General features: G+C 43.1%; 1 protein-coding gene across 4 annotated transcripts in view; it reads right to left on the bottom strand.

The window, feature by feature from the left end:
* Positions 1–1,068: 1,068 nt before the first annotated feature.
* The window catches only part of CDK5RAP1 (CDK5 regulatory subunit associated protein 1), a 47,264-nt gene continuing 23,458 nt past the window's right edge, over positions 1,069–24,874 (bottom strand). For 2 of the 4 annotated variants that reach the window (XM_010982891.3, XM_031433978.2), the window contains exons 13-14: positions 24,389–24,529; positions 19,717–19,980 (exon numbers count right to left, since the gene is read on the bottom strand). In XM_010982891.3, the coding sequence (XP_010981193.2) occupies positions 19,900–19,980; positions 24,389–24,529 (222 nt within the window). In that variant the 3' untranslated portion in view covers positions 19,717–19,899. Of the gene's footprint in view, positions 2,896–19,716; positions 19,981–24,388; positions 24,530–24,874 lie in introns of those variants that run through there. The other 2 variants (XR_004130942.2, XM_031433979.2) reach the window with 2 other exon arrangements.

Genomic DNA, 24,874 nt, shown 5'->3' with positions numbered 1-24,874 from the left:
AGATGATGCTGGGACCGCTGGTCTGTGGTCTCCGCATGGGGTAGCAGTAGTCAAAGCAACCCTGGAGAAAGGAGCTCTTGGAACTAGCAACCTGTCTGGTTACTTGCCCTTAAAGTGACTCTTATCACCTGGAGACTGTGCCAGGAGATCTCACAGCTTCTCACTGCTGGCTTCCAGAACTCATTCCAGACACCCATGGGTGCTTAAAGCAACAGCCTGGTTGACCAGGAGCCAGGAAATGGGAAACCACCAAATCCCTTGACCAGATTCACAATCTCCAAGCTCCCTTCTCATTCCCTCCCTGAGTCTCAGGTCCCTCCTCAGGGAGATGCGGAACTCAGTCCTCCAGCAATCTGAGAGCAGAAGAGCTCAGGAATTGCAAGCCTTGGTGAAGAAGTGACTCCCTTTGGGAGTCAGCAGAAAAGCCCTCAGAGCTCCACTTAATGGCCTTCTGTAGCCATGGCTTAGGTCGACATTCCAGGATGACAGGACAGGTGACAGAGGGGGACTTAGCACCTGCCTAGTGACTACAGGGCCCAGCCCCACAGCTCACACATCCACTGCTCTGTCTCTTAGGAACAAATGCTCTGCTCTTCCCACCATCTTGCCTTATTACAAAATACTTCAAATATATAGAAAAGTTCAGACAGTAGTACAGATGACAGCTGTATACCAAGTAATAATCTGGGGTGGTGGTTGTTAATTTCATTGTCAGACATACAAAAACCTTGAGAGAGAGAGAGAGAGATCCAGATCCAGATCCAGATCCAACACCCTTGTACCCACCACTGAGATTAAGGAGTAAAACAAGCCAGAGGGCTGATGACTCCTAGGCTTCCACTGAGCTGTATTCCTCTCCCTACCAACCCTCCTAAGGAGGCCTCTGGCCTGATTATTTTTCCCCTGCCATTTGCTTGTATTGTATGACATGTGGATATTCCTTCTCAATGTCAAACTTTGCACTACATGCTATAAAGTCTTCTAAAGTTGAACTGCTTGCATTGTTTCTCAAATTTATATTTCTGATGTGATTAATCCATGTTGTAATGAGAAAGACTTGTCCATTCATTCTTTTTTCATTTTTCAGTTTTATTGGGTAGAATTGTTACAATTTGACAGCACATATACAATATACTGCATGTAAATACAAATACACAATATACTGGACTTTCCTTAGTTTACATATTGTACTGATCCGTTTCTAAGAACAGTTTAGACTTTTAGCTTTTTAAATTTACATAGTTATCAAAGGAATAAAGCCAACCACAAAACAAGAATCAACAGAATGAAGTAATCCAATCATAAAGGGACTTGTCCATTCACTTTTACTGCACTATTGTACCTGATGAGTCCTCCACGATTTACGCATCTATTTCATTTCCTTTTTTTTTTAATTTTGTGCTACTATGAGCAAGGCTGATCTGAACGCTATCATGCAGCTCTCTGGATGCATGTGCACAAGAGATTCTCTAGGGCATAGAACTAGAATGGGGGTGTATCCACATCACAGGCAAAGGCTCTCCAGCGTGCAGAGCCCTGGGCACAGGAAGCAGCAGCAAGGCTCCAAATGCCATGGCTCCTCAACTCAACACAGGCTGATACTAGCCGACTTCTTCCTCCTGCTACTCTGCAGGGCCAGGAATGTTGTCCCTCTGTCTAATCAACTTCTTCACTGAGGTGGGCAAGGTGACCACCATCCAGCTGTAATACCTCTTCTTCCAAGTTCCTTCCTCAGGCCATCGAGAGTGGCACAGAGGTTCATGAGACTTCACGGCTCTCCGAGTTGGCTCCTGACCCTCCTTCCCTTCCCCACCATCTTCTAGGATTCCACTTCTCCCCACCCTGCTCACCTCCAGTGTGGAGGCAAGGATGTGGTTAGCACCTCCTTCCCCCTGATGACAACCATGCTGCAGGAGGATTAGAGCTGATGCAGGAGTTATCCTAGTAGGGGCAGCTTGTCAAAGGTAGCAGAACCTCCCAATGACCTACAATAGAAAAATGAGGCCTAGAGAAGAAAAAGGACTTGCATAGAAATCACATGGATGGAGAACAGGGGATTCAGATCTGTCAGCTCCACCACCACTTCCCTAGCTGCCTCCTGCCCCACTCAGCACTTAAAATCAGCCATCACTCATTTGTCCTGAAACCAATGACCCACACTGCAGGTTCCATCATGCACCCCTGGACAGGGGCAAGACTGGAGCTCAGGAAACAGAAGACCCTGCCCTAGGCTACTTGGTCTTCAAGGGGCAGAGTCCAGACTATACATATCCTAGGTTACTAGGCTCAAAAGCTAAACTAGGTCCCTTCTTTCCATGCCCAAATCACTTTAGAGTAACACAACACCAGGTTGGCTTCAGGCAGGTGCCAATAAATGTTAATTATTAAGAGGGGACAGATATATTTCTGGAACAGCAGACCGACCTTGTGGTAGGCAGAGGCAGGGATTGATATTTCCAGGAGGCATGATATACAGTGCCTATGGACCCCACAATTCCAAGGTGCTGGCTCTCCAGCTGCAAACGTTCCACTGGCTGGAAGAGATGGGCAGCCAACAGCAGGAACGTGTCTCTTGACCCTTTTCAGATCTGAACACCATCCTGCCCCTGAAGATAGAGAAGCTGCTGAAGTGTGAGGAGGTAAGTCTGGCTGGTGTGCTGGGGGAAGTGATATCCACGGTGTCCAACTTAGATGTGCTGTCTCTGTTAGACATCACTTCAGCCCTCAGTATCCTTGGAGATGGTGGCCTTGGTGGTCTCCTGGGCAAGGGAAGCAACCAGTCCCCAAAGCTCCCAGTGCCATTGGTCTCAGAAGCTACTGATGCTGTTGGTGGCCTGGTGTCCGTGAGCCAAGAGGCTCTGGGCAGTCTACCACTCATTGCTGCAGAGAAAAATCCTGTAAAAGAACCCGTCAACAACACTGGTCTCTTGACTGGCAACAAGCTCAAAGAATTTACCACGGACACGCTGAGCAGTGTGGTGCCAGAAGACGGCAACAACGCACTCAAGGGCCTGCAGGGAAATATTAAGGTGGAAGATCTCTTGATAGGGTAGGTGCTTCCTTGACCCTAATGCCTGGCACAAGGAGAAAGCTACTATCTGCAGACACTGATGTTCAGTCTCCAACAATCCCATGGAAAGGAATATTGTTTTCATGAAGCAATATTCTAACTCTGTGCTGAAAGGCTGCCCTTTCAGGGGGAAATATGATCAAGATTTCTTGAGCTTAAAGAATCAGGCCACATTTTTGAGGGTAGCAACGGAGTCTGTGGAGCTGTCCCAGGAGCCAGAGCTGTCATACTGTTTAAAAAAACAAAAACAAAAAAACTGGGCGGGTAAGGGAGCTAGGGAGTCCCGGGGATAGATGGTTGGTAGATTGTTAACTGCCTGCTTCAAAGGTACTTCTGCTACCCAGACTGATTCACTGAGCCACAACTGACACACTTGATGCTATCATTTTACAGATTAGAGGTTCAGAAAGTGACAGTGGAGAACATGACGTCGACCATGACAGCTGATGGGATCCTTGTCCATGCTATGACAACTGCCTTCATAGGTGGCAAAGGGTGAGCCTGCTTCCAAATCAGTCAACTGGGATGGCATGGACTAGAGACTAGATCCAGTGTTCAAGGGCCAAACAGAGACCACAAAGAGTAAGGCAGGATGGCAGAGGATGGGGCAAAAGGGGCACCAGGCACAGCTGCCCCCTCCTCCAGCCCAGAGGAGCAAGGTGACGAATGACACCATGGAGTCCCATTCTCAAATAGTGTAAACAAAGCCAGAAATCCAGATTTCCATGTGAAATCTGCACAATTTTACAGATCAGCAATGAAGAGAGAAACTACAGAGAATTCATTTCATACCAACATGGACACTGCTCTTATGGGAAATGTACCTTCCAAATAATCTGGACTTCCCAAGGAGAATCAGTCCATTCTGCACACTGTCCTAGGCAGCTGCAGGGGATAAAGATGCTTAAAATGCCCTCAGGAAGCTACAGATCTAAACATGCACACATGCACGCATCCATCCATCCACCTAATGGATAGTTAATAAACTCTGCTCTGTACCAGATGCTGTGCTGGGCACAGAGGGAAGACTAAAGGCGGTCCCTGTCCAACATCCCTGGAGGAGGAACAGGTTAATAGTGTAGGCCCAGGGCACACAGGAAGACCTGAGCCGGGCAAGAGAATCGCACCAGGGAGAAGACAACTCTCTGGACTAAAACACACAGCACTGATACCTGTCACCGATCGAGCTCCAGCCAGGCCCTTATAACTGAGGCTCTCTGAACCCACTGAAGCCTCTTAAAAACTTAATCAGGAAAGTAGTCCTGTTTCTAGACTAGAAAACCAGTTTAAACTAGCAAAACCAGTTCCAAGCCTTGCTCAAAGTCACTCAGCTGAAATACAGCAGTGACAAGATTTGAACACAGGCATTTTGTCTCCATAGCCCACATTTGTGACCATTACAGCTAGCAGTGTCAGGAAGAGCCATTTGTCTTCTCCAAAATATCTGACTCAAATAAGATCAGGCTCTGGTATGTGGTGGGTTTTTCCCATGATGCTGGGCACAAGAGTGAACCTGGACACAAGTCGGCCTGGTGCCCCAACAAAAGAAGACCCTTGAAGGTTGGTTAGGAGAGTGATTCTGACAATGTTTATTGAGTGCCTCTCATGAGCCAGGTTCTAAATCCTGTGTATGGAGGAATGGCCAACCTTGGGGCATGCACATTGGAAAGCACCAAACTTTCCCTCACTTGAAAAACTTAGACAAATACATGAGGATGATTCCCAAAATACCTATTGGTTTAGCCAAGCAACATTCTGTAACCAGGGCTGGTTTCACCTGCATTTTGTTCTCCACAGCCTAGCAGGACCCATAGTCAGCCTACTGGGATTTCAAGTGAACAGCGATTTAACTCTGAAAATTAAAGTTTCTACATACAATACTCAATGTGTCAACGTCCAAGTCCAGGACAAGGACATTGAGGTCAAGAAAGTGAGCCTGCAGTTACTGAAGGTGTACGTGAGACCATTTTTCTCTTTTTCTGCATCAACTAGCCTGTGTGCCAGAATATCCCTGCTGGCCCCACCCTTAGAGATGCACTCAGCCAACCCAATGGTTTGATCAATAAATGATGGCCCAGAGAGGGGTCTCTGCTTGGGAAGGGCCCACTATGTCTGAGAGCAACCTTCCCTCACTCTGCCTGCATTCCCCCTGCTAAGCATAGTTTTCATACTTAGTTCTATTTTTCTGCATAAGCAATATTCACCTAGATAAAAATTCAAAAGATACAAAAAGCCATATAGTGAAAGTCTCCCTCTCACCCAGATATACCAGCTGGCTAATTATCCTCCCTGGTAATAACCAATGGATCCCATCTTTTCTGTTGGCTTTCAGAGACATTTTTTGCACATGCAGCAAACCTGTGTTATGTACACACACAGAAATGGAGGGTATTGTATACACTTTTCTGGTCTCTGTTCATATTTTTAAAAATTGCTTGGAATCGTCTGCATCAGTATATAAATAGCTTCATGTTTTATGGCTGCCTAGTACTCCATTATGAAGAGGTACTATAATTAACTTAACAGTTCCTTATAAAGGAATAGTTGCCTTTTCAAATTATTAATTTTTGTACCCAACTCCAGTGAGTAAGGGCCCAGACAAGTCTGTTTACCAATGTCACAGTATCTGAAGGATAAATTCCTCCATATGGGACTGCTGGGTCAGATGCCTGGTATCCTTGCATATTGCTTAAAGACTAAAACTGAAAGTGAAAGGGCTCAGCGAACAAATTAAACAGCAGGACATTACTACAGTTGGTTCCTCAATGAATGAGTTTTCTCCAGTTTGGAGGCAAAACCAGAAATGCAAGAATGACATGGCTCTCCACATGTATCTCCACAGGGTCACAGATTCTCTGCCTGTGTCTCTGCCCTTGGATGATGTCATTTGTTCATTGTTGACAGTAACTATGAAAGAGAATGTAAGTAGTGGGAAAACGAAGGGCACCACCCTGCATCATATTACAGGACACAGGAAGAAGCCCTTTCCACAGATATGGTCTGATGCTGGAAGAAACTCAGAGGAGACATCAGCCCTTCAGGAGTCCTGATTCTGGGGAAGCAACATCCTCTCTGGCCCCAAATACCCAAGGCAGCAGGATAGGACAATGCCTCATTTGGCGGGGGGGTGGGGTGGGGGGGTGTTCTGCCAAAAAGGAGGCCAGGAAATAGGACAGAGAGAAGGGAAGGAGGATAGGGGAAGAAAATAGGAGGTGGGGTAAAGAGGACAGGCCTGTGGCACTTCCTTGGCCAATCTAACAGGTAAGTTCTTTAACAGATTAAAGAATCAAAATTGTGTGACACTGAGCTCAGTGATGTCAACGAACGCAAGAATGGTGAGTACAAACACCTGGCCTCCCTGGGGTTGCCGAGGTCAACGGAGGGAGATGGCAAAGGCTCCTCTGGGGTCCGATTAGGTGGCCAGCAGGAGAGGATGGGGCTGTGAACTGCAACACCATGCACCTCCAAGCACCCAAGCAGAAAATGTGGCAACTTACTGCTTCACTGAACCACTGTGACTCATTCTCCAGGAGGTGCACGACAAAGAGCCCCTCTGAAGTCTCTGGTAGCTTCCTGGTCCCAACTGGTTTGCAAAGTACATAGTGTTGAATTTGAGCTAGGAGCACACCAAGGAGGCTGAGAAGCAGAAATTCCCTCCAATGTCCCCTAACATATCCAGGAAACCAAGATAACAGGACACAGTAGGACCACAGCTGCCAAGACAGTCCAAGCAGGAAATTATTGACTTTTCCCATGTCCCAGAGTAGACGAAATACAGGGCCTGGGAAGCAAGACATTTCCTTCCCCCAGAGAAACTGGCACATCAGGGACAGTGCCATGCGGTCGCATCACCTTCCTCTCCATAGCCTCCTCCTGGACACGTGTGGAAAAGCCAACTAGGCACCAATTTTCTGCCTGGGATGGAGGGAGAGGAAAGGGTCCAAGCTGGTCTCCCATCTGGGGGGCAGAGCCCAGCAGAGAGCCCAGGGCACAGCACCCTCAGGGAACTGCAGGGGCCTCTACATGCTCTTTTCCTCTCACCTGCAGCTACTGGCTTGTTCAAGTACCACGTTAAAAGTGTCAGGACTTCTCCAGAAGGTCTTTCAATCTTCTACTCTGTAAGTATTCTTTGTGCTTACAATGAATTCTGCAGGAAGGCTGAAGACATCCCTGACCTCACCAAGTACCCTCCAAATACATGACAATCCAGCCTTCATCCCTTCTCAGATGCCCAGAACTTGACCATGGGGTGAATCTCCCAGGCTCCTACCCTAACACCTGAGCGCCTGCCACAGGGGTCAGCCGTGTGTTCACTTCCATTAGAGTCAAATGCACAATCCCCGTGAGGCATTTCAATGATGACAACCACTTCTTGACCAGTAGGACGTGCCCAGCACAGGTTAGACACTCAACAGACAATACATAAGAAGACAAAAAGTGCAGACTCACCCACCCACCCATCCTAACCACCTGGGGAATGCAGACCTGGGCCATGAGGAGTAATGAAGAGATGCAAGGTTTTGGACTCACTTCTGTGAATCCATCTATACTAAATATCTTAAGTACATATATATTTAAGCACAAAGAAACAGAGGTATTAATGATGGAGAAAGAAAAAAATTAGAAAAGAACAAAAAGGAAATATCTGAGCAAAGTAAGAAATGACTAGAAATTTTTCAAAAATTATAATGATACACAAAAATGCTTATGAAAGTTAAAGTACTGTTAATTTTTTAAACAAATTTTTTTAAAATTATTTTTTATTGAAGTGTTGTTGATTTACAATGCTAGTTTCAGGTGTACAGCAAAGCAATTCAGTTACACATATATATACGTATATGTATATTTTCAGATTCTTTTCCATTACAGCTCAAGAAATTTAATATAGTTCCCTGTGCTATGGTACTGCTAATTTTTTAAAAGCAAAATAAAAGTGAAATTAGGTATGCAAACAAAAAGAGAAATACCAGTGATGTCACCCAGAATCTCTTTTCCCTTCTTCCTACTTCTCTGAACTTTTCAAACTCCCTGCCATGTGGAATTTGCATTTTACAAACAGAGGGCACAATACATATGAAAGGAAGAGGAATTATTCAGTGGAGGCCAGGATTCTATGAAAAAGCCTTCACAGACAAGATGAGCCTTGAGCTTGCTTGACAAGGAGATCATTCTAAGACTGGGAGAACATGTAAGGAAAGGCAGGAACTGTGAGTTGTGTATAAACATGCACACACACACATTACCTGAAGCAACACTTAAATGGGGGAATTCACCTGAAAAATGAAGATGTGTGGCTTCTCTTGGAAAATCAGAGGACTGACGGTCTGAGCCACACTGTCCAGGGCTAATCAGCTGGTGAAAGCAGTGCTTCCTCCTTTGTGAGGGGCTCCTCTCCCCTGTCTCCACAAACCCCACCACTCCTCACAGTCTGCTCCATGGAGGCTGGGAGGTCAGCTGCCCTTTGCCTTCATGCTCGTCCACTCCAGCGCTCACATGGGGCCACCTCACTCCTCAACATCACAGCCGGGCCTCCCACGACACTGAAAACTGATGGTAGCCTCACATACAGAAAGTTTTCTGTTGTTCTCTCTCTAGGCCCACTTCCGCCAAAATACATCCCCTGTGCCTGGAAGTCTCCTTCCTCTAGATCCTAAAAATGTCAGCGTTTCCCTAACTTTGTCCCACGAAATGCTCAAAGCAATCATCTCTCAAAGTGCCAAGCAGAGCTCCGTTAAGGTAAGCTTCATCCACATGGCTCCTCCACTTTCCTCTTTGCTTAAGTCTAGTCTACCAACCTCTAAGTATGAGAAGGTAGAAATCAAGTGGGTTCTGGAACATTCTTCCAGAGATAAACATAAGGAAATGCTATGGGATACATGTTTTCCCTTAATGGTCATAATGGCTACATCCACCAGCCAGGCAACAAAATCAAAGTGGATCCTTGTTTACATTGGGGAAAAGGAGAGAGCAGGCGGCACAGGAGGACAAATGTTTTCTGAGTGCCTTCTGTGAGCCAGGTACAAGGCCAAGTGCCTTTACATGATGTCATTTCATCCTCACAACAGTACTGGGAGGTAGGGTTTCTTACCCCATTTTACAGGTGACCAAAGTGAGAGAAGTAACTTATTAATTGTCACAGCACGCACAGGGGAGTGGGTTTATCTACATATGAGGTACTCGTATGCTCCCAGCCCCCAAAGTGGTAGAAAGCATAGTAGCAATAGTTACAACAAAATACTAACCAAAGAGTACTTTCTATATGCCAGGCCCTATTTCAGCAATGCACAATGTTTCCTTAACAGAGTCTCTCCAAATTATCAAGTGCAGAACTATCTGCCACAAGAGCATAGAAAGAAAGGGGCTTTAAACTGGGTAAGGAGTAATAGAAAATGTGTTTCTGTGTTACATATCCCACTGTCCTTCTGAGAAAGAAAATGAGATAAAGAGAAATGTCTGGAATTAGACACTGTCTGTGTGGTCATGTCAGCTGTGCCAGGACCCAGTGAGGTGACCGACACATACTACAGGATCTATGAACACTTGAATAAATGAACTAAACACTGCATGGATATCTCATAATGCAATGTCCTTCAGTCCTTCCTCCTCTCCACACTCTGAATGATGACTTCTTTACAACAGATGAATAACCTGGATGCAAAGATCACCAAAATAGCCTACATCCACCAGCCAGGCAGCAAAATCGAAGGCACTTACTGGGTTGACGTGGAAGAGAATGGTGAGAAGTTTGCCACTGGGGAGACGGTGAGTGCTGACTAACAAATCAGAATTGGGTTGTGAGGGAGAACTAGCAGGAGGGAAGGTCACGTGGAAAGAAGAGTATTCTGTACGGGGCGCTAGTACCAAAACCGTGAGGGCCAGAGTGCCTGGCTGTGCCTCTCGGGGAGGAGACCAACCAGGCTGGTGGGCTCAGCCTCGAGGGGGGAATAAACACAGGTTGTCTCCTGAGACCAGGTCATCTCCACTCCAGTCCTAACCTGTGACCTTGTTGGTCATATCACAATATGACATGTTTGTTGAGTAGCCTGGTGAAGGTACTATTTTTTAACGCATGTTTGTTTTATATTAATGCAGACTATAATCATCTCCCATAAAGGCAAGATTTCAAAAGACAAATTGACAGCAGGCATCAGGATTCTGAGGTACTATCTATGGCTACAAAATCCCTCTTGACATTTCTCAGATAGGAAGCAATATCTAGAGCCCAATTCAAACCACATGAGTAGAGTAACGGAAAGGCCCTCGGGAAGTACTTGGATAATTATAGGGAAATCAGATGGGAGTTTTACTCACATGCGGTTCTTTATCTTAAACTTCCTATTTCTCTTCTGTATTTAACATTTTATAAGTAACTTTAAGAAGCAATGGAGCTAATACCCAAACTCTATTTAAGAATTGGCTAATATTTTTTATTTGAAAATAATTTTCCTTGTATTTTGTTTCCTGACAGCTCTAAATACAGTGTGATGCCCCCTGAGGCTGTAAGTCAACTTGGTTTTCAAAACATTTATTTATGATAGGTGAAACATTATTTTAAAGCCAGGCACTCGGTGAAACAGAGACGCTGCAAAGGAAAAGGTCACACAGACTAGATCACAGACACAATGTGCAGCAGGACTGCAGGCTCCAAACCTAGGTTCTCTCTGGGAAGCCCTTAAAGCTTAGTCCCCCAAGCTCATTACTGGAGTCCTACACTCAGCCAGTGACCTGAAGGAAGGCCTAGAGTCTGTGCTTTTTGTAGTGTTGAGTGAGTCTGATACACCAAGAACTCTAGGGGTCCACTGGAAGGATGAAAAGATGACCTAGATTCTAACTCTGCCTCGGCTCTTGGGAGCTTCTCAGAAGCTTCTCAGAAGCATATCCAGACTCCAGTGACCTCACACTTCCCACCAGACATTTTCAATCCATGCTCTACAGAGCGAGCACATGGCGCACCAGGGAGGGAGGGCAGCAGGGAGAGTGAGGGTGGGACCCAGTGACCAGGCTCCAGAAAGAGATATGGAAACTTATAGAATCTTCACCAACTACCCCCACATTTAAGACATTTGATCTTCCACGTGTTGATACCTTCATTCAACAAATATTCAGTGAGCATCACTACATGCCTGGCCCTAAATTTGCAGCATGAAATAGCTGAGGTCCCAAACTCCAGGACGGACCCTTTAGTTTAAGTGAGAGGACAGGGACAGATTGGGTGGAGGCGCACAATGGGCACCCAGAGGTGAACAATCTTACGACTCTGTGTGCACTATGTCCTATGTCTGCCCTGAGATAGCGGGGAGTCAGTCGAGAGGTAGACTCTGGGAGTTGCTGCAAGCCCAGGGTTGCTTCATCTCATCTGTGCCAGGCAGCTATGTGTTAAGCCAAGGTCTGTGCAGGGGAAGGAGCACAGAAGGTATGAATCTTGACCTCATGTAACTACCTGCCTGACAGGGAACAGACATTCATGCAAACAGCTGCCAACTGAGCATGAAGAAGACAGAGTGGAGAAAGCATGAACTGGGAGGCAGACTGTGGGTTCACTGTAAATGATGCCCGAACTAAGCCTGAAAGTGGGGAGCAGGAGTTTACCAGTGAGCAAAAGTGTGTACTGGGTAGAGGGAACAAGATGTGCAAAGGTAGGCAGCATGGAATCACAGGCTTGTTGAGGGGAATGCAAAATAAAGGTAAACAGAGCACCAGCAAGGAGGACCACATCAGGGATGGACTTGGAAATGGATCCAAAGGAGGCACATTCAGCAACAACTGATCCTCCCCAAGACTGAATTCCTGTTTGGCCTAGGGGCACGCAGCTATACTGCTGTGCCAATAGCAAGGTCTGGAACATAACAGGAACCCAATAAACACTGGTCAAGGAGACACCCAAGGCATCAAAACCTACTGAGGGGCCTTTGAAAATCCCCAAAGAATTAAGAGGCCTGAGGGATAGATTGAGATCCATCTCCCCACATAGCCCTGTCCAATTCCAGACTTCTTCCACCTAAAAAATAGCCCACGTGTACAGAAGCATCCAAGACTACTTCCGCCGATGTGCGAACTAGCTAGGGGACTAGTAGATGTACTACAAAAATGCTCCTCCCATGTCTTCCAGAAAAACAAGGTACAAGATGTGTTATCTACAGTCCTGGAGAAATTACTGCCTGCCATTACTGGTATGTGGAACCAATAATGTGAACACTACAGGAGTCAGTGTCACAAGAAAGGTACAAGGATGGGAAACCACTCTGCAAAGTGTACCACAGCAGCAAGCAGATCTGGTCACCATCTGGACCAGAAAGCATTGGTTTTTAGATAGGGACTTTAGCATCTTGAGATGGCAAAATATGAAAACCAAATCAAAACGTCTCTTCTACAGGTCCAAATGAAATCCAGCCCACCAGGTGTTTTCATAACAACAGTATCATGCCACTTAGAGGAACCATGGACCAAGTCACCTAGTCACACAGATACTAGGGTTTGAGAAATTAAAGGGTCTGAGTTCATAACCTTTATGACCATCAAGAGATATGATACAAAATGACATCTGTATATATTTACGACGAAATGTACAGGATTCAATGTATTGCAAATGAAATCAAAACAGCAGGGCATAATTATTCTGGTTTCTCAAGGTAGTGAGGCCAGACATGCCAGCATATCTCTTGGGTATTAATTCTCTATCAATACATAATAATATCCATCAGATAAACAGTTCTACGGTCCTTGAGAACTCATCCTGACACACACAAAAGACTGGAAGAGGCTATGTCTTAACTCAAATCTCTGCATTGACTGGGCAGGGGAGAGATTTCTCCTACAGCCATACACTATCCAGAGATAATCCTCCAGTTGACTGTGCCTAAAACAACCCAGCCTAATCGTTGTTTGTTTCAACTTAAAAGATGCTCCTTCTTTATTTCAGAAAATTTAAATCAATGGAATGTTCCACCAGGAATAACCTCAAGTCTTCTAAACAATACTAAGGTTCAAGTACTTAAGTCGGTAAGAGAAAGAAATACAAATATTTTCCTTTGGCACTAAAGCCCACTCTGTGCTTGTCTTCAGAGTAATGGATAGGGCCAGTGGGCCCTGGCATCACAGTCTGTTCTGAGCTGCCCCACCAGCTCTACCTAGTCTCTCCACTCTTTCTCAGGCAGATTAGCTGCCTATCATCCTAGTCACCATACAAGTCCTAACACTGAGACACTCTGGATAGTACATAATCAAATAATCTGCCTATTGTCCCCACAAGGACTCTCACACTTACCTGAATACGCCTCCATCTTTCCTCTGAAAACATCCCCACTACATATGCCTGACTCATCCACACCATCACTTTGTGACTGTTGGAGACTCTCCTTCTCTGCTACCCCAACTCAAATTTCCCCTTCTTCCCATCTATCTAATCCTATACCCAGAGAAAACTGAAAAGAGAGCTTGCTTTCTGAAAAACAGTTTAAAGAATGGGATTTCTATGTAAATTTATCACTAGGAAAACAGTGAAAGACGAGGGGTGGAACTAGGAAGATAGATGAGAGAGTAAAGAAGTTTAGAACCTCCATCTCCCACATATGTTCCATTCTTGATAAATATGCACAATGAGTATGCAACCCAGCCATGAACGTATCTTCTTTCATGTTGGTACAAACCTCAGAAACTAGATATTCCTATTTTTACTTAACCCCCCAAAGTCCCTGTATCTGTGGCCAAATCAATTACTAGAGTGTGGTAAAATCAGCATTTGCCTTAGTGTTAGTTTTCTACCTCTGCTCTTATGCTCCATAACTATGAGTTGCCTGGACACATCCCTTAGCCTCCCCCAAGTCAGCCTGGAGTTAAGGGACTGGATCAGATGAACACCAATTGTGTTTCAGCTACAAGTGAAAGAAAGCTCAACCAAAACTGGTTTAAGCAACAACAATAAAATTATAAGGATGGCGCTAGCTTCAGCAGTGGCCCAAGTGAAGACACAAGAATCCATTTCTTGGCTCTAACTGCTTCTGGGTGGGCTCTATTTTGGCTCTGCATTGGGGGTCCCCCCACTACCAGGAACTTCACCCTCCATTTCTTTCTGGAATAACTCAAATGACAATCATCCAGAAATAACCCCTGACCTGACTTGTTCCATATCCCCATCCGTGAAGCAAGTGTTGTGATCAGGAGGATGGAGCACACTGGCTGGCTCAGCCTCTGCCTGCAGCCAGCTTATATATTTAAGAATATAACTAGCTGTCTCTTTTGTCTCCCCACAGAAGGATTTTCGGGCAGCAAACTAAACCCAGCACCTGAAGCCAGGGCATGAAAGCAAAAGCACCCTGTAAACCCTCTCTACAAAATACTGTGGAAACGACATCTTTTTGATTAAGGAACTAAGTAGAATTAGTGTCCTCAATATGTTAACTATGCTTTGGAACTTCACCAACATTACCTTGAATTAACAAATGCAAGAAAAGCAAGAATCCAGGGATTTAGGGCACTTTTGTAATCATCTCACCAATAATTAAACTGTTTTCATGCAAAAAAAAAAAATGACTCACTTGTCTCCAATTCCTATAAATAGGAGTTTCGTTGTATGTTTATGACTAGTAAAAGCACTATTTACTAGAGACATAAAAATTAATAATATGAATGATGAGGCAACAAAATCCAGGGTTACTTTATCTGGTGCACTAGGGAACAATCATGACAATGATTAAGACTTTTCTTTCTGAATCTCTGCCCTCCTCTCCCACATTCCAAATGTTCTCTTCTGCCTGTTGGCCCAACATGAAAATCACACAGGGGCGAAATCCAACTTCCCCATCATCACGTGTTAAACACTGAGGAGCACAGTCCAAAGGCTAAAAGCTGAATGGAACAGAGCAGATAAGAGCCCAACAATACCATAAACCGGGCAGCTCAGGGACTATAGGCCATGTCGAGTGGCTGTGAGAGGAAAGCCAATCCAAGTCAGGTCAGCAAGTGCAGAGAATCCCAGAAAAATATATAAGAGGGATGCTGAGAAACACAACTGTGAACTCTATACCAGGCAGAGACCCTCTGCCCTGCACCAGTGTCTGCATAACTATCTGCTCTGGAAGCCAAAGAGCTCAGATTGTAGACACAAAGACCAGATAGGGAAAGCAGGGCCGGAGACTGGGCTTGCCTCAGAGCAAGGGACAACACCCCATAAAATGAAGGCCACATTACACTACTACCTTCAGCCATTTGTCCAAACCTTAGCCCTTGATTTCTCCCCAGGCCAGCAACTCCAAAGTCAATCTCGTTTCAGTAAATGGCAGTACAATCCACCCAGCTTTTCTAGCCAGACACCTGGGAATCACTCTTCTCTCATCAACAGACTGAGTCCTATTGTTTTGCCTCAAGAATACCTTTCCCACCTGTCTGCTGCTCTCCATCAACATCCTGATCCAAGTCACCACCATCATTCACCAGGGCAACTAGTCTCCCTGCTTCTGCCCTTGCTACCTACGATCCACTCTCCTCTTAAAAAACTTCCAACTATTGGTTGAGTATACGGAGAAATCAGAACCCTTGCACCTTGCTGGTATGAATGTAAAAATGGTTCAATCTCTGTGGAAAACAGGTTGACTGTTCCTAAAAAAGTTAAACATAGAATTTACATATGAGCCAGTAATTCCACTCCTAGGCATATGCCCCAAAGAACTGAATCATTCAAACAAACTCTGTACATGATTGTTCATGGTAGCACTGTTCACAGTAGCCAAAAGGTATAAACAACTCAACTGTTCATCTATGGATGAATGGATAAACAAATGTGGTATACATATACATGGAATGTTCTTCAGCCATAAAAAGGAATGAAGTACTGATACACGCTACAATGTGGATCAACCTCGAAAAGATTATGTTCAGACACATAAAGCCAGACACAAAACATCACAAATTGTACAATTCAGTTTATATGAAATATTCAGAACAGGTAAATCCATAGAAACAGAATGCAAAGTGGTGGCTGTCAGGACGGCAGGGAGTAGGTAAGGAGGAGGAACTGTTTAATGGGTATGGGGTTTTATTCTGGAGTGATGGAAACAGTCTAGAACTAGACAGAGATGGTAGTTGCACAACACTGTCAATGTACTAAATGCCACTAAATTGTTTTCTTTAAAATGGTTAATTTTATGTTATGTGAACTCCACCACCATTTAAAAAACAAAAAAACCTCCCAAATCACATTAGCAACAAGTATACCTAGCATCCAAATGTTGGTTTCTATACTATTCTTTATAAAAGTCATCTAAGCAGGCGCTTTAGAGAAACAGCTAATTCTAGGACTGGAAAGGAAATATAAAAGATAACCCTAGAACATCTCAGATGCAAGTAAGAAAGTGCTCAAAAAAACCCATCATGATGGAGGTATGTCAAAGGGATAAGGGACCAACTGAGTTTCCAAAGTTGAAATAATCTGACCAATGAAATGATTAAAGCAGTATTGGATTATAACCCAAAGCATAAAGTAAATATCCACCAGTCTATACAAATATAAATAAATGATTCAATAAATATATGGGTGAGACCAGGCAAATTTCCTGTGCAGAAGAATCCTAAATGATTTACATAGCTACTCACCCGTAGGGAGGTAGGGCATAATCTCCCACTCCTTAAGTTTCTCCTGTACATAGTGACTTTCCTCCAAAAAGCATAGTATACAAAGAGGGGAAAAACGAGCAACTGTAAGAAATCTTACAAACATTACCTCAAGCCAGGTGATCCAAGTTAACAAACGCAGTGATAAATCATATTAATAGTATGGGCCCTTATGATGGGATGAGAATGGCACTTTACCTCTGTGATCTTCCTGCCCAAAGCACATAATCCCGGTCTAAACATGAGAAAAACAAAGCAAATCCGAACTGAGGGACACTCTATAAAATATCTGACCAGTTTTCGTCAAAACTGTCAAGGTCATCAAAAGCAAGGAGAATCTGAGAAAAGGTCACAACCAAGAGGAGCCTAAGGAAACAGGACTACTAAATGTGATGTAGTGTCCCAGATGTGATCCTGGAACAATAAAAATGGGTAAGGGGAAAACGGAAGCTATCTGCATAAAGTATGGGCTTTAATAAATCATGTATTACTATTGATTTATTAATTGTAACAAAGAACTATAAATTAAGATGTTACAATTATAAGGGAAAATTGGGTGTAGAGTATAGAGAAACTCTCTGTACTATCTGCAATCATTCTGTAAAACTAAAACTGTTCTAAAATTAAAAGTTCATTTAAAAATAAGAAACAAGATTACTAATAAAAAGAAAGAAAAATAAAAGGGCACAAAAGCCAATCTGAAAAAGGTTCCAATGCGCAAATTGGGATCAATTTGAGAAAAACAATAAATATCAGAGTATAAATCAAAATATAAAGTAAACATCCATGGGTCCATTCTGACGTAAGTAAATGATGGGATAAATAAATAGAGGAAAAGAAGCATTTTTTCCTATAGGATCCCAAATAATATGTTAAATACCCCCACTTTGGGAGGTAGAGCTTAATTCCCACTATCCTTTACAGTGGACTGGACTTAGTGGCTCACTTCCAAAGAGTCAAAGTATAGAAAAGGAAATACAGCAACTTTATATTGAAGAAACAAGCAAAACAGCACCTTAACCAGGTGATGTTCATATCATGTACGCTCTGGTATAATTTGATGAGAAAGGTACTAATCACAAGAAAATATCCAAAAAATCCAAACTAAGAGACATGCTACAGAATTCCTGACCAGTACTCTTCAAAAGTGTCAAGGTCATGGAAAACAAGGGAAGACTGAGCAACTTTCACAGATCACAAGACACTAAGGAGACATGCCAACTAAATACAATGTGGTATCTTGGACTGGATACTGGAATAGAAAGATACACTCATTAAAAAAGCTGGTGAAATCTGAATAAATTTTGTATTTAGTTAATAGGGATGTGCCAATATTAATTTCCTAGCTCTGACAAATGTACACTGAAGCTATGTAAAATGTTAACATCAGGGAATGCTGTGTGATGGGTGTAGGAGAATGCTTTATACTCACTATACAACTTCTCTGGAAGTCTACAGTATGGGAAAATTAAAAATAAAAGATAAAAAACTACCCAATACCTCCCCACTGTATGTAAATAAAATCCATCAGGCCTCAAAGATTCTGGACAATCTACCTAAAGTCAACCTTTCCCATCTCATCTCACATCAGATCAGTCTCTCCCTCCCTCATAACATTCCATCCACAGTGACCTCTCTATTTTTTCAACTCATCAACTCATCACCAGCTCTTTCTCCTGACATCTGCAACAGATTATGTTTCCAAAGATGGCACCAACAGGATCTGCCATCCCACATATTCTTCTAGAACCCAGATACTTTCCATTAAGAGGAGGAACCTAGTTTCCCTTTACTTGAATCTGAGTGCAAATGTGAGTTGTTCACAATTAACAGTAATTCCTCTTTTTTTCCCTGTATGATTTAAAAGTAAATTACATAAAACAAGAATTATAAGTCTATGTTGAGGAGCACACAATGTATACAGATGTATTTTAGAACAATAATAACATAGAGAGATGGGATGGAACCCTGTAGGAGCCATGTTTTTGAATTCTATTGAAACTAAATTAGCAGATACTAACTACAATATATAAAATTTTTTTAAAAAGTTTATACGTATAGCACAGCGAACAATGTCTTATAGTAACCTATATTGAAAAAGAATATAAAAATGAATATATGTATGTATATGTATGACTAAACTATTACGCATTTCTTGAGTTGATGATGAACCTTGAACATAGAAGTCAATCTTCCCGGGCTGTACCAGAAGGTGAGGAAGAGGTTGCTAGCTTGGGGTTCCTAAAGGTTGCCACGTAGGTCAGTGGAAGGAGTCTCAAAGGAGATATGACCAGACACACAGTAAAAGCCTCAGCATATACTAATATACGCAGCTTGTTTTAGAAGCAAAATCTTTCAATAATTGCTCTCATTTGCCAAGAGTTTACTATGTTCCACAGACTGACTAAACTCTACAAGTGTAATCTCACTGAACTCCAGGAGGTAAGTGTGTTATTATTATCCCCATGTCATAGGAGACAACCAAGGCACAGAAGAATAAAGTAACTACTAAAGTTCACACAACTCTGAAGCAATGAAGCAGGGACTTGAACCAGAGTCCTTCAGACTCCAAATATTCTATGCTACCATCTTTTGGATTTTTTTTTTCATTATCCCCACAGAATGACCTAATTTTGGTAGTAAATGGGCTAATAAATGACTACTAGTAGGTAATGTTTTCTAAAACACCAAGTACTACCAAATCTGAAGGCAAAGAATAAACTGAGAGACTAAAAAAGAGGTCCATGAGGGAAGTTCTCAGGTAAAATACGAAAATAAAGTGAGGAAGCAGGAGATGAGTCAATGATACCAAACCAAAATGTTAAGAAAAATCTAGAGCAACTTTTCCTAAGCAAATGGCTCTCTCCACCTTCCCCTCCCCTCAGTCTCTAATTCTTAGGATTGAGGGGAGAAAGCCAGAGAGATTTTCCAGTGTCCACATTAGAAACTGGGTTGGGAAACACTTAACCCAGAAACTATGAGGAAAATCTCAGAGACGCTAACCAAGGCACAAATGAAGTAAAAGTAGATAAAAAGACCCCTTTAGTTTAGGTAAATTTAATGACTGCAAAAGCTGTTCACATAGCAGTGAAGAGATGCATTTTCCACTTCATAGAAAGTTGTTTCACTACTTGTAGCTTATCTCCAAAGCTTTGTTACCTCTTTCATTAGTGACCAGTCATATCTCCCTTCCTGTTGGGAAGGACTGAGGCCAACCACTCAGGTCAGCAATATGTTGAGGAGTCCTTCAGAGTGGTCCTGCAGAGAACATGTCCTTTAAGTGTCTGAGAGCTGGCAGAGGTGATCTGAAAGAAAACCAGTCAGAAGGCACAGTAACCAGGACTGAACTACAGGGACTTAATGTCAATCATCTAGAGGAGAAGCCACCAAAAGGGATCTAATGGAGATGACAGGCCAGCAGAGATTGCATGGTTCCTGTATGCCCTGAATCCTGGGAGGAAAAGATGTCTGATGCTATGATACTGGGTATAATTTAAGAAGTCCAAAATGGTCAGTCCCAGACAGCCACTTCTCCCTTTTCTCCTGGGAGATGGCTCCTCCCCAGGGCCAACCTGAAGGTCCAGGCGTGAGCTGCCTATCACAGACGCTGCCCTCCTAATCCCAGAGATAAGCTGTGATCCAGGCTGTACCAGTGAAATCCTTCTCTAGGATATTTATGGCCAAAATTTGGTGACAAAGGCTCTTTTTTCTCTAATTGAGAGCTGGAAGCATGTGACCCCCAAAATTACCAGTGGCCTCATTTCTGACCATGAGAATGTCAGTCCATTAGTAAATATTTATTTAGTGCTTACTGTGTTCTAGGACTTGCCCTAGGTGCTGGAGATACCAAGATGAACAACATAGGTATTTTCCCTGCCTTCAAAGGAGCTTTCAGGAGAAGACAGACAATAAATGTATAAACAAAGATAATTTCAGGCACTGAAAACACTATGAAGATAAAATGGGCTAATGTCGTAAACACTGACAAGAGCAAGGCAGAGGGAAGCTGCTTTTAGCACTACAGTGGCCAGAGAAGGCCTCTCTAGGAGGTGACATCTGAAGAGAACCTGAAGGGCTAAAAGAAGGCAGCCAGGCAAAAATCAACAGTCTCTCAAATAACACAACATGTGCAAAGTTCTTCACACCAAAACTAGGTCTGAGAGGCAAAAAGGAGGCCACTAAGACTAGAGAAAGAGAATAAAAAGAACAGAAGGGACATGAGGTTGGAAAGGTAGCTGGGACAGATCATATAAGGCCTTGGATACCCTGCATTTCATGCTGGCTCCAATGAGAAACCACTGGAAGGCTTAAGCAGAGGAGTGAGTGACCTGATTTAGAAAGATCACACTGTAGTCAGAAAGACTACAGGAGGGCAAGAATGGAAGCAGGAATAAGAAGCCTCTGAAATTCTCAGGTACTGTTGGTGGGAGTATAAAATGGTACAATCATTTTGGCTATTTCTATTATATACACCCTATTACCCAGCAATTCCAAGCCATATACCCAACAGAAATTAATATACATGTGCATTAAAACACATGCATAGGCATAATCATAGCAATTCTATTCATAATAGCTCCAAACTGGAAGCAACCAAAATGGCCCTCAATAGAACAATACATAAACTGTGGCACAGTCTTATAATACAGATAAATATAATCATGGATAAATTGCACAATATCCATGTATCAAAAATCTACACTGTATGATTCAATTTTATAACAATCAAGAACAAGCAAAATTAAACTATGGTACTAGAGATTAGGATGTAGGGAAGAAGAGTAACTGGTAGGAACATGAGAGGGGTTTCTGAGGTTCTGAAAAAAATTTTTTTTAATTAAGGTGGTAGTTAGGTGGGCTGGGTGACTGTGAGATTCATCAAGTAATACACTTATAATGTGAGCAATTTACAACATTTATGATATGCTTCAATAAAGTAATTCATTTTTAAAATACAGAAACAGAAAACCAAGGAAGAGGCTACTGTAATTGCCCAATCAAGAAATGATGGCTTAGAGAAGGAAAGGTCCAAGAGACATTCCACAGGTAGAGCTGAACAGGTGGACTGTCGATGGGGAGTATCTAGGATGATTCCTATATTTTTGGTTTGAACAACTGAGTGGTGCCATTTACTGAGATGCGAAGGCTTTAAAAGAAGAAAATTGCAGTAAACTGGAAAGAATTCATTCTATTTTGGCCACATTAAGTTTAGAATGCAAGAGAGAAAGGACATAAATGCAAATCTGGAGAGGCTGTGAAGGGATAAAAGCAAAAAAGCACAAAGAGCAGCATGGCAGAAGACGCAGATGCTTCCTACTCAGTCCCATGTGAACAGATGGCATGGAGAGGCAGAGGTGCGAGCTGGTGAAAATGAGACAATGAGATTTCACCTGACTGTATCTATTTTCTCTATGAAATATGAGGCAAAGACATCAGCTGAGACTACGATTTAGATAAGTGAGTGAAGATTTAGGGAGAGTGAGAGTGGAAAAGTCAACCTACTAGGGAAATACAGTAAGATCAACATTTCAGGGCCATAGTGAGTGCTCATTTGAGTTTTACAGTCATGAATGTGAAATGAGTGCAGTTGGCTTATGTGGAAGAGACCATTACTTGTGTCCCAACAGTTTCTCTTCTTCCTTAGTAACAGAACTGGCAATTTTTAACTAGGCACATTGTCATTCAGAATGAAGACCACACTTCTTAGCTTCTTTGTAGCCTGGTGGTGTGTTACTATGGCAGAAATAGTGTGTGCAACTTCTGTGAAGTGTCCTGAAAGGAAGAGAGCATGCCTTTCCACTTTCTTCTTCCTCCTTCCTGCTAGCTAGGATATGGACATGATTGCTGGAATAGCCATCTTGAATCATGAGGTGACCTAGAGAATGGAGGCCACACAAAGCAAAGCAAAAGACAGAAGGAGCCTAGACCCCTGATGATCATGGAACCATCACAATCAATAGTCCTAGACCTTCCACATCTGGATTTTTACGAGAAAGAGAAGTCCTACCTTATTTAAGCCACTGTATTTTAAGTTTTCAAACACCATCGTCTGACCTAATATACGTAATACAGATTAACTGTGTGCTCTTCCCCAGCAATGTTCAGCTGCTTGGGTGCAGATGCAGAGTAAGCAGATAATCACTTTCACCAGGGTTGGAGGTTAGCCAAATAGGCACCACCGAAGAAAAGGAGACAAGAAAGTGAGATTTATGGGGAAATGGTATTAGCACAGTCCAGAGACTCTATGTGGAGAAAGATGAGAATAGCAGACATGAGAGACAGAAAGAGCCAACAGACTGCTGGTTTCACAGCTTCTCCTTCATTTTGATCCTTCCACTAAATCCACTAAAATTTGTGGAGTTTATGTCACTTGGGAACAACAACAACAAAAAAAGGGTCCCAAGTAACCTATCTTTCTTGACAAATGGAATTTTTCCATTTCACAAAAGAATATCATACTAACACTACAACCCAAGCCTCCAACCTCATCCTTCTTTTCTAGCTACCCTTATCTATAATAGAAAGAGAATCGAAGAGGTATGGGAAAGCAATTGAAAATCAAACAAGCAAACATTCATAAAACAAGACAGTGTCAAAGAAAGAAAGAAAGAGAAAAAGAGAAAGAGAGAGAAGACTGAAAAGCCTATGACAGATTGCACCCAGATCATTCACATTGCTGCCAAGTAAGAACTACCCCACTTAGGAAATCCCTAGGTAATGCTCAAAGTAAGACAATCCCCAGTCAGGACAAGGTCAGAATGAGTGGAATCTTAAAGCCCCCAACTTGCAAATTGATTGTTTTGGTCAGATGGAAAGAACAGAAAATTTCTGAGTGGTGGCAAAATTTCCCAGCAAATCCACAGAAGTTACACGCCAGGGAAATCAGCATCACTCAGCTGCATGCCATGAACCATGGCTCCTATGACTCAAGATAGAGAAGACAGTAAGAGCAAGGACAGAAAGCAGCACAGAGGGTGAGGCACTAAGGAACAGGGGGGAGGACATAATACTGAACAACATCAGCAGCAGAAGAATCACCCTCTCGCCACCTCTCTCTTTTGCAGATGCCTCAGAGCTCAGTGTTGGAAAAGCAGTCTTGATCCTGCCTACCTCATCAGTACATGTACTGCCAGCCTCTGGTTCCAGGGCAAAGTGGACATGAGGGAAAAAAGAAGATGGCAAATAGCAGACCTGTGGCAGTGTGAGAAGAAAAGGAAGAAGGAAGAAACACAGGAAGGAGGGAAGAAAGGAGGAATATCCCCAGTGAAATGGGGAAAGGAAAAAGGGGAAAATCTGACAGCCATTCAGCTGGACCTGCTAGTCCAGGGCAGGGATGCAGGAAACTGGAGCACATGTAAGTCAAGGGCATCAGAGACCTTCAAAAGCATACTGATCTCTGACAGAAAGAACCAACAACTCACTTAAAATCACTTACACTTCCTGGCCTCTCTGCAGCAGAAAACTACTTGCCCCAATGTATTCCAACCTCACCAAATTCCCAGAAAGAACCCTTTCAGGGCAGGAGAGAAGAGAAGAAACACAAGACGGCCTTAGACAGGAGCAGTCTAAAATTTAATCCAAGGTGCTCTTCCATAGCTCAGGTTGAGAAACATTTTTACTAAAGAATTTCTCCAGGAAAAATTTCATTCCCCCAAATTATTCAACCCAACACCCATTTCACAGTGCAAGTCAAAAGCACGAAAGGACACCTACCTTCACCAGCACATAATCCCCAGGCTGAGCTCGGACCCTGAGCCCAGAGTTAGTGACATCCTCCATCTCTGCATCAGGAAAGATCACCTTAAGGTTTCCATCATTCCGGCCGCACAGGTCAGTAGCAGAGCGTTTACTGAGCTGTGGAAAGAACAGAGGAGAGTTTATGACTCTGTCACAGTCATCAGTTCTTAGAGGATAGAAATTATGTCTTCTATGTCTCAGATCTCCATAGGTCTGATCCATAGAGCATTCCTTATCAAAGGAATCACTGTAGACTAAATGCTTTACTGCTATTTCACCAACAAGGGCAACCAATACACAGCACACAACAGAAACTCAATAAAGCTTGCTGACAATATATTAACAAATGACTCAATCAATGAGTATCATTACAGAATTACCTTCCACAGCCATGGACCTCCAAAAGGCCTGATGCCAAAGACATATGAGTGATATACTTGGCAAACTGATTCCCATTTTACA

Source organism: Camelus dromedarius, chromosome 18, assembly GCF_036321535.1.
Source record: "Camelus dromedarius isolate mCamDro1 chromosome 18, mCamDro1.pat, whole genome shotgun sequence".
Taxonomy (NCBI): domain Eukaryota; kingdom Metazoa; phylum Chordata; class Mammalia; order Artiodactyla; family Camelidae; genus Camelus; species Camelus dromedarius.
This window is presented reverse-complemented; position numbering and strand designations above follow the sequence as displayed.